This window comes from Bactrocera neohumeralis, chromosome 4 (genome assembly GCF_024586455.1).
Source record: "Bactrocera neohumeralis isolate Rockhampton chromosome 4, APGP_CSIRO_Bneo_wtdbg2-racon-allhic-juicebox.fasta_v2, whole genome shotgun sequence".
NCBI lineage: Eukaryota > Metazoa > Arthropoda > Insecta > Diptera > Tephritidae > Bactrocera > Bactrocera neohumeralis.
This window is the reverse complement of record NC_065921.1, coordinates 11,526,479-11,540,939: the sequence shown is the minus strand read 5'-3', so window position 1 is coordinate 11,540,939 and position 14,461 is coordinate 11,526,479. Positions and strand designations below refer to the sequence as shown.

The window sequence follows — 14,461 nt, the reverse complement described above, 5'->3', positions numbered from 1 at the left end:
GCAAGTGTCGCACGCCCACTGAGGACCTACTCAAAATATAAATCATCACTGACGATTTCTAATTATAACGTCGAAAATTAGTGCGTTGCCCCTCAGAATACGCTCTATACTTTCCTTCAATTTCTGCCGCAGTCTCTGTAGCATACTCAGCGGTAATATCCTTCGATACCATTATCTCAACTTTATTAAAGTTTACTGCTCGGAGATACAACTAGAACTGAGCGCATTAGCATTTCAGCTTTACTCGATATCAGAAGCTTTACTATACTATTATTTACGGCCTTAAGATACAATTAGAAATGCATGAGGCACCAATAAAGCACTATAAGTGGTGTAACAAACTTGCATATTAAATATTAACTTTTAATAAACTCTTAATTAATTTACCGCTCAAAACCTGATTGTTTAATCATTAGTATCATCATTGTCAGATAGCGCTGATCTCAAGCTTTAAATTGGTGCCCTATTTGCATTCTTGGCATCTCAGGAGAACAGCAAAAGAAATTTAATGAAAAATCTTAGCTAGTATCCCACAATATGGATCTTCATTCATATATGATATTAGGCGTACATATATTGAAGTTTAATGACCTTGGAAACTTTATCAAGAAAAGTATTTTTCTGAAAATATATACAGTCAGTTAATATAATTGCAGGGTGAATAGTTCATGCTTTTAACTGTGTGTTTTTGTGGTAATCTGACAAAGGAGACTTTTCTCACGGCATTTGCTCGCTTCGTCCGTTGACGTAGCTTCTCATCAAAATTAATGAGCGATAACAGCAAATTCTTCATTGTAGCCCAAAGAGCCACTGAAGACCAGTTTGTGAATTTTGTTAAACAAGTCTCTCCTGAGATTATACAAAAGTGCGCTCCCCAAAGAACCAACTTTAATTTTGTACAGTTCACTACAATATTAATTCGAATTGAAGCCGTTTTCAACTCATGGCTACCCACAACACTCTCTCAAGTTCCTTCAGAGATCGCAGCCCTTACCCCAGAGCACTTTCTTAAGGAAGCTCCCATTCTGGCCAGGCGTCTAGCCGCTATCTTTATTAAAACGATGGGAAAGAAAAAATCAATTTTCGATCACAATTTTAGAGTATATAAGAGATGGAAGAGTTCTGAAAAGGATGACTGCTTGAGCTAAGCCTCCCCCTCAATGCACTGCACTGTACGCCAATACATCACACTAACACAATCCACTCACGAAAACACCACATACTAATACACACAACCCTACACTACCCATGAAGACACCACACAGCCATTACCCAACGATCTTTCCGAACTGACCAAGAACCAGAGACTCATCAGATGTTGTCATCGCCCTTGCCTCTGCACCATATAGCAGAACGGGAATACGGAGTGACTACCTTATCCATACAAAAGTGAGTTCGGACAACAATGAGCAAACAAGTGCTAGGGGCGTAAACCAGAGCCAAAGAGAGACAAACGAGCACCAGCAGCACCAGCACTTTACAGCCTAGCTGCCCAACACTACAACTAGATTAAAAAGGAGGTACCAACGGTAAGGACATTTTGATCGTTCTCCCAAATAGTGGCGATATTTTTCAATGTAAAACTATCCCGGAATTATAATTCCCTCTCTATTTTTTACAAGGTTCAGTAAATTTTTAAATCGGAATAATTAAAAACTTGAAAAATCTCTTAGAAAGCAATAAGTCGGATTTCGCCCGAGTCGTACATGTGTTGACCAAATTAACACCCTACATATCATTGACGAGTTAAAGGACAAATTGCAGTCGACTCTTCAACTCTAGAAATGGAGGAAATCCTGAGAAGCTTAATGCCTATGTAGCTTGTCGGTGGCTTTGTACAGAGTTCCACAGATGCAAGCGCAGAGAAATCTCACATATGCCGTTGACATTCGCTTATTGCCTGTAAAACACTCCGACATGCGAGCAAAATGTAAGGATCTACACGCTGTGTCGCGTAGGATTGGTTCAAAAATTAACAACGACCAGACAATGTTAGTGAAAACAAGTAAGGAAGAGCTAAGTTCAAGTATAACTGAACATTTCATATTCTTGTAACTTGTTTGTTAGTTAGATGAGGTCTCGGATTTATTTTTACTTATTTTTATCTATTTTGTGTACGAAGATGCACCGTTGATAGAAAAACAAGCTCCATCAATTTTCTTAAAATATCCCAACTATTGGTCTATATATGCGGGATAAGGTCGACTGGAATTTCGAAATGAATACATAAGTGTGTTATGGTTATCTGTGTCATAATAAAAATGTGATTCCTTAATTTCATTAAAATGACTTTAGCGAAGTACTGGTATGGTATAAAGTCAATTTGTAATTCGAGCACTTTGTATTAAGTACATGGCGGTTAGAGCCTCGTTGTTGCCAATTTCTAACACTACCGCTTAAAGTTATCAAAAAAAAATATGTTCCTAGAATTTCACTAATAATTCTTATAGGTTGCCCGATATTTTTGGCGCAACGTCAGACATATGTAGACATTGAAGTCCTCATAGCCGGCATTAGATTGTCTGTGTTAAACCATTTTTGGGTAAGAGATAAGGAAACTCTTTGTAAAACTTAATGCTTCTGGCATACAAATTTCGTGAGTATCGCGCTTTACGCAGTTTCAAAATAACCTTAAGATCGGAAGTAGCCAGAATTATCAACGGATTTTCTCCAGTTTCACCAATAATGAGAAGATGCTAACAGAACTTCTCCTCAGCAAGGCTCTGTGATATAGCTTTAGTAGCTTATGAGACATAAAAATAAACTTATAAGAGACGTGGCCATGTCCACCTTTAAAAACTACTTCAATGCCTTGTACCATATTACAGTTTTATATCTTGCTTTGTGACTTAATTACAGTAATTTATAATTTTTTGCTTAACGACATTTTCTGGGTATCTGGGCCTAGGAAATGAAGGTATTCCGGCCACCTTCAACACCATTTCAGAAACACATATAAGCAGCCGCGCGGATTTCAACTCCTTAGCGCAGCCTGATCATTTATATACATATAAACCACTCAATATCTATCTCGAACAGTTTTAGGTATAACGAAGGAAAAATATAAAAATGTTTATTCTTATATCTAATACTTTCTGTAGATCCTTTCATCATTCTATATATTTTTGTTCACTTAACTAGATTCAAGTTTTGATAATTTATGCTCCCGGTTATCTACTACGACTTGAAATTTGATATGCTCATGATCTGTGTCTCGTTTCACCGGCTCGTTCCACGGCTGCAATTTAGTGCTACCCAAAGTTATAAACAGTAAATTGCCAATAAAATAGTAGAATGCCATAACGTAGAATATTAAGCGCCACTGATTTGGGTTTGTCTGTAATTAGTTGTTGTGAGTTAGTATTAAATTTGCGTCTGCTATTGTTGAGCTACTCACCGTGTCTGTCACAATGACGCCAACAACTAATGGTGCAATAATGCTCATCCCATTAGCGGCGCAGTTTGTAATGCCCATCAGTGTGCCGGCGAAATTCGGCGATAAGTCAATGTGATTCACAAATCCACCCAAAAATGTTGCTGAGTTGGTGCCCACAGCCACAGTAAGTAGAATAACGGCCAAATCAGCGCTATTGGCATCAACAAACCCCAGCGCAATTGCGGCTGCCGCCGGTATCCACATACCGATTGTGTTAAAGATCTTGCGACTAGCATTTGTGCTCAACACCTTCGCTGACAGCAGTACCTGGGCAAGGGCACAGAAACACAAACCGAGTACAAGACTAGCGGCATATGGTAGGGCGGAAAGTAAGGCATTACTCTTGATATCCTTGTCGAAAACATTCTTTATGTACGAGGGTATTTGTGTCATCAATGTCCAATAGCCCCAATTGTAGGCACAATTGGCGATGAGTAGCACCCAAAATGGCAAGGATGTGAATATGCTCAACCAAGGTGTGGGCAACTTCACTGAAGTGGCATCATCCTCACTCTTTGAGATCACTTCTATTGCTGATTCAATGTAATATTGCTCCTTTGGTGTAATTAATTTGGATTGACGTGGAGAATCAGCGCCCCACAACAGCCACACAAACGCCCAGATAATGCCACAACCACCCGAAATATAGAAAATGCTCGGCCATCCATACTTCGAAGCGGCTAAAGTGCCACTAATACTCAATATGATGATCGTGCCGAATTGCGAGCCGGAAAAGCAAATTGTTGCAAGTATACCGCGTTCAGCTGGTGGCGCCCATCGGGCTAAAATCGTATGCGTTGAAGGATATAAGGAACCTTGACAGAAACCTTGCAGAAATCGTAAAGCGCAAATGAATTGCCAATCACCCAATTGAGCGCTGTAGGGCGTGAATAAGGCGAGAAATGCTGAAACGCCGACACTGAAGAACAACATTTTTTTACCGCCGAAACGCTGCGCCAGCTGACCGCCTGGTATCTGCGTAAGGAAATAGCCCCAAAAGAAGCTACTTAATAGCAGCGACTTGGTTTGCTCCGACCAGCTATACTCCTATTTGTATATCGTAGACAATAACTGTTATAATTAAGAAAACTAATTGAAAAATTATGGACGCACCGGAAAATCTGGATTTGTTGAATTACGATCCATCATCGCCACAATGGCCACTGAGAGATTGACGCGTTGCATAAACGCCACACACAAACCAAAAAATATCAACATACTTTGCAAATGCCGCACGCCCACTTTCGGACCTATTGAAAATATAAAACAATCGGTTAAACATGGTGTCGTCGAAAGTTTCAGCGGCATTCTCACCAGCATTCTCAGCGCTAATATCCTTCGACACCATTATCAGAACTTTACTAATGTTTACTGCTCGGAGCTACAATTAAAACTGAATGCGTTTAGCTGCATTTCCTTATCTGGTTGACTTTCTTCTCGTGTGAATTTACAAATTTACATTGAATTATATAAAATTTTTCAATCTCAGTCAAATATAAACTACGTTAAATATTTACAATTAGCAAATATTGTTGTTAGTATCATAATTGTCATGTAGCGTTAGCCTCAAGCTCTAACTCTTTTAACTCTTTTAACTCTATTTATAACTTTTTGTTGCTAGTGGGAAGAGGAGAAAAGATTTAAGGCCAAGATAAGCAAATAAAGAGCTGCTTGCGTATATATAGAGTTTGTCCGGAAAGTAATAGGACTGAGTCGATTTAAAAAAATTATTGAATCAATCGTTACAATTCTTTAACAACATTCAAAATAGGCTCACTCTGCGTCGATGCAGTGCTGCCAGCGCGATTTCGAAGTATTAAAGGCATCACGGAAGACATTCTTCGAAAAAGCCTTGAGAACCCAGGTGCACGCTGCTTTGCTCCCCTCATTCATCGGTCTTTTCAAGCAAGGAAACAAAAAGAAGTCCTAGGGGCCACATCTGGGCTGTAGGGCGGCTGCAGAAGCGTTGGGATGCCGACCTTGGTTAGGTAGCTATTCACAAGAAAGCTGGTGTGAGCCGGGTAACTGTCATATTGCAACTTCCAATCGGCTGCGATGTCTTGTCGGACCCGCTTCGTTTGAGTCTCTTGAGGACTTCCACGGAAAACTTGGCGTTGACGATTTGTCCAGGAAGAACAAATTCATGGTGGACGATGCCTTTGAAGGCTAAAAAGACAGTGAGCATCGTTTCCTACAGGCTTTTTGAGGAATATATATCTAATAGACGGCAGCATTGTAGCATGGTTTTAGACGCGAAATCTCGAATATCGACGTAGAATTCAGGAACAGCTCTTGGAAAAAACAATGGAACGGTTAATCGATGCTTACGAGCATATTCGAAAATACATTAGTATTATGGCATACTGAACTAAATGTATATCTCTTAAAAGAGTTTTCAAGGAACCTCATGGCGATCCCTGTACAGATTGCAGTTAAACGAAATCTGCTTGAATGCTTACATTTTATCGACGCATACTTACCGGTATTTGCTTGTAACAACAATTATTTCTATTTACCTAGTCTAAACGCCCGTGATAGTGCGAACTTGATAGATCATTTGCCATTTTATGTTAAGTCACAATGAGCTAGGCACTGGAGTTTATTTAACAGAGACAAATTTACATTAATTTATACATACATATATGATTTACACCTAATTTAAATGCTTAATTTTATGGGTCGCTTATAAATTCCACAGGATTTCCACGTATTTAAGAACGCACTTATATTAATGTGGAATAAAGTCGTTTAGAACTAATCAGCTGGATCATTCCATGGTTGTACGTTGCAATCACCAAAAACGAGAAACACCGTATTGCCCAGAATGTAGAGGGACGAGGCCAAAAAGAACACTATACGCCATTGCTCAACGGATTTCTATAAAATAAAGGGATTACGCCATTAATATATATTTTTCAATTGAAAGATGAGTGAGTGAGGTTAGGATTTTTAGGAATCATCAGATCTAAACTAAATTAACAACTCTTGTTGTGGAAAAAATGTGTTTTGTCTCTTTCGAGCTAATTACGACTTCAGCCAGCAAATTTTGTTGTCATTAGTGCGACAAGTGAGTCTTCCACGTTGAGTAACAGAACCTACCTCATTGGTGACTATCAATGCCACTGTTAGCGGCGCCACAATTCCCGTTATGTTGGCTAAACAATTCGAAATGCCCATTAGGATGCCAGCAAAGTTCGGTGATAAGTCAATATGATTGATTTGATAACCCAAATACGAAGCCGAGCTAACACCAACCGTTATCGTGAGTAAAGCAACTGCAGCGATGACATGATCCGCATTCACATAGCCGAGCGCAATTAGCGTTATTGCCGGTGTACCATGACCGATGGTGTTAAAGAGCTTTCTATTTGTATTCAAAGACATCCATTGGCGTTTCTTGAACCACATGGACAACGCCGTAAATACGAAACTGAGCACCCACATTGAAAAGTATGGCAGAGCAGATGAGAGTGCATTATTCTGTATGTCCATATTCAAGATATTTTTCACATACACCGGCATATAGGTGAGCAAAGTCCAGAGGCCCCAATTATTAGTACAGTGCACAGTCATGAGCGCCCAAAAGGGGCATGACTTGAAGAATTCTGTCCACGGTGGATGCATTGATCGGCGCCTAAACTGCAGCTCCGAAGTGCCCCAGTGTGAGGTGATAAGTTCGCGTTCACGCTCCGATAAGTGACGGCACTCTTTCGGTGAACTGCAACCGAAACACTTGAATATGGCGGCCCATAGTAAACCGACACTGCCGGATATGTAGAAAATACCAGGCCAACCTAAACGCGAGGCAGCAATCACGCCACTACTGCCCAACATAACGAACGTACCAAACTGACAGCCCGAATATGTGCACGAACTCATTAGACCGCGCTCTTCCACCGGCGACCACTGCGAAAGTATTGTGTGCGTTGAGGGAAATACGGTGCCCTGAAATACGCCCTGTACTATGCGTGAGGCCAGCACCAGCTGCCAGTTACCGATAGCTGCACATAATGGCGTCAATATGGCCAACAACGAGCAACTGACAAGGCTGATGAGCAGCAATAATTTGCCACCGCATCGGCGTGATAAATAGCCGGAAGGCACTTGTGAGGTGACATAGCCGATGAAGAAGGAACTTAGCAGCAAACCCTTGATATGTTCATTCCAATTGTATTCCTATAAAATAGGGAGAAAACGATGCGGTTACAATATTTGAGAGAAAGCAACCGTCAGCAAGATTTTATATCACTTCGAAGTCGGGATTTGACGTCTTATCTGTCATCACAACGATCGCTACCGAGAGATTAACGCGCAGCGCATACACAACACACATTGTGCCGAAGAGCAGGAGCATTTGCAGATGCCGAACACCAAAGTGAGCTGCAAAGATTAATGATTCAGTTTAAGATATGATCTTTTCTTAACAGTGCTCCAACGAAATGAAATTCATACTCATTTGCTTCTCGAAAGCAATCGGAATTTTGCTTATATGGAACTATTTCTTTTAATTTTCGTAGCGAAATTTATTTGTGTTATGTGTGCGCTTTTGTTTTTTGCTGAATAATTTATTTTATTTTTATTTTTTTCGAAAGTTGTCTTTTAAATTGAAAAAAGAAGTAAGGAATTAAAGCATAGAATTTCAGAAACAGAAGTTTTGGAAAATTAAGTTGCAATAGAATTTTTATTTTTCATTACCTTAAGATCAAATTTTACGGAACAGGTTCGTAGTAGCTGCACTGCAAACCGAACCGTCTCTGGTGCCGAAACGTTTTGTCTAAAAAAATTATTTTGCTTATTTCTTAATTAATTAAGATTATTTATTGGATTAAATATTACTTTAACGAAATCTGTTTGGTTTCTTCATTTCAGCGGATCCAGTTCAGAGATATGTATAATGGTCACCGCAAAACGTTTTTATGAGAAGACTTCCGGAGATAAGCTGCAGTTCCTTTCCAAATAAATATTTTTACTAATTTAAGTTTTAAATTCAGTTAAAAGATATCATAATATGTGTCAAATATTTGGATCAATAAATTTAAAAGTTTTCTGAGAAAAAATTGTGGAAAATTCGCAGTTTTTCGTCCTTTTAACTGTATATAATCCATTAACGTTTGTGAAACTATGCTTTCCGACTACTAAGATGCCATGAAACGTATTATTACTGGCGATCTATGCTAAGGATTCAGAAATAAACTAATAATAAATAATCACTCGGCCGAATGTCGTGGGAAAAGTGAGCCGAAGACGAAAAACTACGTCAAAGCAGATATAATGGTTATGATGACAGTTTTCTTCGATTATCGAGGTGTGGTGCACTCCGAATTACTTCCGAGTGGCCAAACTGTCAAAAAGAAATATTATTTGAGTGTCTTACGTCATTTCCGTGAAGCTTTTGGTAAAAAGATACCGAAATTATGAACCGACAACTCTTGGTTTTTGCACCACCAAAATGCACCGTCGAATACTGCAGTGATTCTTCGTAGTTTTTCGCCAAATTGTCAACCAATAGCGTGGCGTAACCACCGTATTTGGGTGATTAGCTCTGTGTGAGTTCTGGTTCTTCAGAAAACTCAAACGACCGCTCCGGGAAACCCATTTTGAGTCAATTGAAGACATTAAACTTGAATTGAAGGCTATTCCGAAAATTGACTACAAAAACTGTTTGGAAGATTAGAAAAAACATTGGCACAAGTGTATTGGGGACAAGGGAGATTACTTTAAAGGGGACGACATATATTTTCAAGATTAAGTTAAGAAATTTAAAACTATGAACAAAGTCTTACTATTTTTTGCTCATAGTAGCAAGTTGTATATTAAACCAACTTTCAACTACTCGCGGTTAGGCATAGCGACCTAGTTATAAATAGTCTAGGTTATTTTTTCTGCAGCTATGTATATTAAATCAAAGTTTCAAGCCAATCAACCAGCAATATTCGGGGAGCTCGAAGACGCTAGCACCAGCGCGCTATGGCCGAAATTTCAGCTGAAAAGCTGCACCGGGTCATCGAAAATTATCATAAACGGGCGGAAATATGCCAACGGGTCCTTGGTGCCATTTGGTTAACACTTTGTTCACATCATAAATGGCATAAAATTATCTGCATAACACAAAAAAAAAAAAAAACAAAAAGCAAAATTGAGTGTTTTATTCCATTTTAACATTACGTCGTTCTTGTTGGTAAACCTTGTATGATAAAAATAGTTTTACAGGGTTTAAAATAGAAGCCGCTATGTGTTAATAAATTAAACAAATGGCGTTTCGAATGAATACATTCTGGCCAAATATATATGTCCCATTATTATGAAAGTTAATTTAAACTATTTCAACAGTTTCAATACAATATATACAAGGTGTGTTCCAAAGTAAACAGGACTTAAAGCAAACAAAAAAAAACAGAACAAATGGTTTTTTCGGCAAAATCATTTTATTTTATTCAAAATAGTCTCCTTCTGCTTCAATACAGTTTTTTGCACAGTCCAAAAGCATGTCGAACGAGTGTTTTGGCTCGTTGGCCAGTATGGCCGCCAGTATGCCGGTGCAAGCGTTTTGAATGGCCTCTACGTCTGCATAACGCTTTCCTTTCATGGGAAAATGAATTTTTCCGAGAAGGAAGAAGTCGCACGGTGCCACATCAGGTGAATACGGGGAGTGGTTAATGGTGAAAATGTGATTTTCGTCAATCAATTTGTGCGAAACAAACCGTGCACACACCTTTCGTAAGCTCAAATGTTTGGTTTTGGTCAAAATGCAATAAATCGATGTTTCGGAGATGTTCAATTCCCTTTCCATGAATTTCAATGATGACTTCAGCTGATTTTTGATGAATTCACGCACAGTTTCGATGGAATTTCCGGTGATCACGGATTTTGATTGGCCCACATGTTGATCGTAATTTATCTCCTCACGACCACTTTGAAAGCGTTGAAACCACTCGTGCACTCTGCTACGGGATAGGCAATCATCGCCATAAACTTGTTTCATCAGTTGAAACGTTTCGGTAAAAGTTTTACCAATTTTAAAACAAAACAAAATGTAATGTTGGCTCTTTGTTCGAAGCTCCTTTTCGCACCAATAACTCAAACATACTGACACTTAAAACGCAATAACGTCACTTCTAATCAATGAAATATAATGAAATTCTTACTAGACAATCAATAAAGATAGCAGATTCTAACGCACTAGTCGTCATATAGATGGCGCCACCAGAGAGCGCTGGATTCAGAAAGTCCTATTTGCTTTGGAACAAACCTTGTATGTATAACGATTATATTCTCAGAATTTAATTAAACGATATGATTAGATAAACAATCTACTTGACCTTGCCATAAATTCGGTCACAAAATGTTCAATGCATAAAGCGAGAACAAATTCTCAGCAAAAATGGCGTTATCTTTAACTATAATTTGTACACAGTGTCTACTCATATATAATACTCAGTTTAGTGTCTGCATTCGCTTATTAACAATGGAGGAAGGAGCTAAAAAAAGGCGTATTGCGCTGATTATGAGCTTCTAAAGAAGCTAAATATTTCGAGAATGTTAGTGCACTTTTGCTAGATTTCCCAAGCGTCTACAGTTTATGACAGAAAAAGAAGTGTTCTCACACAGCCATAAAAACTGTTTGTGAACTCGTTCGCCAAAATTTTCTTAGAAACGCACGAAACTATACAAAGGGTATTGAATATTAGCGATTAGATTAATGTTAAGACTTATTCGAGATGATCTCCGCATGAAATCCTACCGTCGCAAGTGGCCTACAACCGAATCAAGCGACATGTTCCCTGAAACGCGGTAAACAGCCATAAAAGTGTAATTTTTACAGAGAAAATAATGTTCACTGTTGATAAATTTTCTAATAAGCAAAGACGCAAAAATGTTATCACAAGAGTTCAACGTAATCACCCTCTATAATGACAATCAGCTAGCGGTAGCTCAAAAGCAATATTCATAGCTGAGAAATTGAGTAAAATTAACTTTATGAAAAATTGAATTATGTCTTCAGTTTTCTAACGTCCTTAACTTGTAACAGAACTTATGGCAGGACGAAGTATATGCAGATTTCTGTGATATGAATTTAGGATTTCGGCTATCCTTGCCCTTACATAACACATACTATATACATGCTAGAATGACAGCAGCAAAACAGCTGACATTGCGCTTGAAAAGCATAATTGAACATTGGTATAACCGCCGTATTGTTTTCAAGCCCTCACCAGTTCTTTAAATAAACACCGCAATTAAAATTTGTAATGTTTTTTTTATTTTTTTCTATTATTTCATATTTTTTATTGTACATTATTTTTAATTCTTCTTCTTTTTCTTTATACATAAACTTAAATTACATTGTTTCTTTATTTATCACTCAGCTAAATTATGATACATAATTTTGATATTTAAATTCTACTTTTATCAAGTATTTGCTATAAAGTCGATATTTTAACAACTTAAATTATACACAGACAAATGCAGACAAGCGATAACAATGTATCATGTGTTGATACGAACAGTAAACAAAAAAGGAAAATCAAAATCAAATAAAACAAGGCAAAACTACACTACTGTACAGGGCGTGCTGGTGTCTAATGCTGTGACTCTAGTTGTGTGGAATTGCGTTTCTCCGGTGATGGCTTTGGTTGTGGGTCGTTCCATGATTGCACCTCAACGCGACCAAAGAGGATGAACATCAAATTGCCGATGAAATAGAAACCGCTAGCAATGAAGAAGATAATGCGCCATTGTTCTGAATTTTGCTGCAATAAAAATATTTACATATTACTATAATTTCTATACATATAAATATTAATTACATAATAAGAAATAATTATAATCAGTGAAACTATTTACCTCATCGGTGACGATGAAGCCGACAATCAGCGGCGCTATAATACTCATAATATTCGCCGCGCAATTGGTGATGCCCATCAATATGCCGGCATAGTTCGGCGATAAATCTATGTGATTAACCTGGAAACCCAAATAGGTGGAGGCGTTGATGCCAACAGTTATGGTGAGCAGCACAATGGCCAATGTGGCATCATCCGTGCCCACATAACCCAAGCCGATGAGTGATATCACTGGTACCCAATGGCCAATCGAATTGAAAAGTTTTCTGCTGAATGACAATGACATGCATTGGTTCTTACTCAAAAGCGTTGAGATGCTCGAGAACACGAAACACATTAAGAACATCACAAAATAGGGCAGAGCCGAGAGTAACGCATTCGATTTGATATCCATGCCTAATACACTCTTCATATATGTGGGTATTTCAGTGAGCAATGTCCAGAAGCCCCAGTTGTGTGTGCTATGTGTCAAAATCAATACCAAGAATGCGGGTGTGGTGAAGATTTTCACCCATGGTATATTTGCTGGTGGACCATGCTCTTTAGCAGCATCAACGCCAATCGATTGTTCAATGAATTTCTTCTCTTCTGGTGAAATGATTTTCGAATGTGCCGGTGAACTGGCACCCCATATGAACCAGACAATGGCCCATACAACACCAACACCACCAGACAGATAGAAAATGCTGGGCCAACCTAATGACGATGAAGCGATTACACCGCTTGTTGCCATCATAACAACAGTACCGAATTGTGAGCCCGAATAACAGTATGTGCCGATATTGCCACGCTCCTCAATGGGTGCCCACTGCGAGAGTAACGTATGCGTTGAGGGGAAGACCATACCCTGGCTAAGACCTTGTACGACACGTAACGCACACACCAACTGCCAATTGCCGATTTTCGCAAAAATAGGTGTCAATATGGCCAGTATGGAGCAGATGAGCACGCCAAAGAGCAATGTCGTCTTACCGCCAAATTTACGTGCCAATGCACCACCGGGCACTTGTGTGACAATGTAGCCCCAGAAGAAACTGCTGAGTAAAAGTGATTTTGTCTTTTCGTTCCAATCATATTCCTGTCAAAGAAAAAAGTAGATATTTAGAAATACATTTTTAAAAAAGTAGATGAATAGCAAGTGAAAGTTGAAGTTGCGCAACGTTAAAAGAACTCTTTGAAATACTTTATAGTGACAGCATTGACACAAAAAGCTGTCAAAAATACTGTTCACATGACGTCATTAGTACAACGTATACCGATATTTGATTTTATAAGATCATAAAGTTGCCGCTAAAAACGCAACCACTACAACCACTCTATTGTGTGTTACACCTACCTCAAAATCTGGATTTGCCTGGTCTTTATCGGTCATGGCGACAATGGCGACTGACAAATTGACACGCAACGCATATGCGACAGAGAGGCCAGCGAAGATGAGGAAGGCTTGAAAATGACGTATACCAAAGCCCATGAAACCTGTAAGTGAAGAGAGAAAAGAATAATTGCATTAGTTTACATATTATTTGAATATTTTGCTTGAGATAATATAATAACTTAAATAATAGATATAAATGAAAACACAACTAATTACAATCTGTAAAACCCCCAATAAAGTCCAAACATATTCACCCGGTCACTGCCATCATTTCTGCTAGACTTTGCACCTTTTGCTATTTTGGTTGAAAGCCGACGTAGCAGCTTCTATCAAATTGTGTGCAATCAAAAGCATTTTTATTTTTGTTTTAATACCTCAACTACTCCTCACATGCGCCTTCGTTTGGTAATGTAAATAAACTGATAAGCAGCATGTGTGTATTAAAAATTAATCATTCAGCTCTTTAATTGTCTTGCTATTTATAGTACTTAAATATTGAAGCAGAGGCTGTGGAAATCTTCCATTGACTTTGAAGGAAAAAAGTATTTTTAATAAAAGGCGCAATCAAAATCGCAGGCACATACCAAAAATAAGCGGGTACAGCAAGGACTTTGACATAATTTTAAATTACCGCCAAAATGCAGGTGTGTGTGTTCGTTTCTAAGTAGAAGTTATGTCGGAGTTGAGAGTTTGGAAATGTGAACTGAAGACTTCCTTTATTTTTTTAAACTACGTTATTTTATTTTATTTTATTTGTTTTTTTATTCATTTAATAAAAGATTTGAAAATTTACAAATTGAGTAGTCG

The 14,461-nt window shown here is 38.4% G+C and overlaps 4 protein-coding genes and 1 long non-coding RNA gene across 8 annotated transcripts in view; 1 reads left to right on the top strand and 4 right to left on the bottom strand.

The window, feature by feature from the left end:
• LOC126757207 (putative inorganic phosphate cotransporter) overlaps positions 1-377 on the bottom strand; it is a 2,954-nt gene extending 2,577 nt beyond the window's left edge. The window contains 1 exon segment of the mRNA XM_050470911.1: positions 117-377. Coding sequence (XP_050326868.1) covers positions 117-172 — 56 coding nt within the window. The 5' untranslated portion in view covers positions 173-377.
• LOC126757209 (uncharacterized) overlaps positions 1-1,982 on the top strand; it is an 8,605-nt gene extending 6,623 nt beyond the window's left edge. The window contains exon 2 of the long non-coding RNA XR_007666709.1: positions 1,674-1,982. This is a non-coding gene — a long non-coding RNA (uncharacterized LOC126757209). The remainder of the gene's footprint in view (positions 1-1,673) is intronic.
• Positions 1,983-2,810: 828 nt separating this feature from the next.
• Positions 2,811-4,837, bottom strand: LOC126757199 (putative inorganic phosphate cotransporter). Its single transcript, XM_050470904.1, has 4 exons — positions 4,751-4,837; positions 4,550-4,686; positions 3,398-4,483; positions 2,811-3,337 (listed from the first exon to the last, which is right to left on the bottom strand). The coding sequence occupies exons 1-4, from the start codon at positions 4,782-4,784 to the stop codon at positions 3,134-3,136; spliced, it is 1,461 nt and encodes a 486-aa protein (XP_050326861.1). The 5' UTR covers positions 4,785-4,837; the 3' UTR covers positions 2,811-3,133.
• A 1,108-nt stretch (positions 4,838-5,945) lies between these two features.
• LOC126757206 (putative inorganic phosphate cotransporter) lies at positions 5,946-8,025 on the bottom strand. Its single transcript, XM_050470910.1, has 4 exons — positions 7,889-8,025; positions 7,686-7,816; positions 6,536-7,612; positions 5,946-6,313 (listed from the first exon to the last, which is right to left on the bottom strand). Exons 1-4 carry the CDS (start codon positions 7,890-7,892, stop codon positions 6,191-6,193), a joined length of 1,335 nt encoding a protein of 444 aa, XP_050326867.1. The 5' UTR covers positions 7,893-8,025; the 3' UTR covers positions 5,946-6,190.
• A 3,648-nt stretch (positions 8,026-11,673) lies between these two features.
• LOC126755153 (putative inorganic phosphate cotransporter) overlaps positions 11,674-14,461 on the bottom strand; it is a 28,116-nt gene continuing 25,328 nt past the window's right edge. For all 4 annotated transcript variants that reach the window (XM_050467529.1, XM_050467528.1, XM_050467530.1 and 1 more), the window contains 3 exons: positions 13,616-13,755; positions 12,281-13,357; positions 11,674-12,186 (listed from right to left, as the gene is read on the bottom strand). In XM_050467529.1, the coding sequence (XP_050323486.1) occupies positions 12,016-12,186; positions 12,281-13,357; positions 13,616-13,755 (1,388 nt within the window). In that variant the 3' untranslated portion in view covers positions 11,674-12,015. The remainder of the gene's footprint in view (positions 12,187-12,280; positions 13,358-13,615; positions 13,756-14,461) is intronic.

Coding starts and splice junctions, on each gene's coding strand:
- LOC126757199 (XM_050470904.1), bottom strand. CDS start 4,784: ATGGTGTCGAAGGATATTAGCGCTGAGAATGCTG. Junction 4,484..4,549: donor CAACAAATCCAGATTTTCCG/GTGCGTCCATAA, acceptor ATATACAAATAG/GAGTATAGCTGGTCGGAGCA. Junction 3,338..3,397: donor GCGTCATTGTGACAGACACG/GTGAGTAGCTCA, acceptor AACTAATTACAG/ACAAACCCAAATCAGTGGCG.
- LOC126757206 (XM_050470910.1), bottom strand. Junction 7,613..7,685: donor CGTCAAATCCCGACTTCGAA/GTGATATAAAAT, acceptor CCTATTTTATAG/GAATACAATTGGAATGAACA. Junction 6,314..6,535: donor CATTGATAGTCACCAATGAG/GTAGGTTCTGTT, acceptor TTTATTTTATAG/AAATCCGTTGAGCAATGGCG.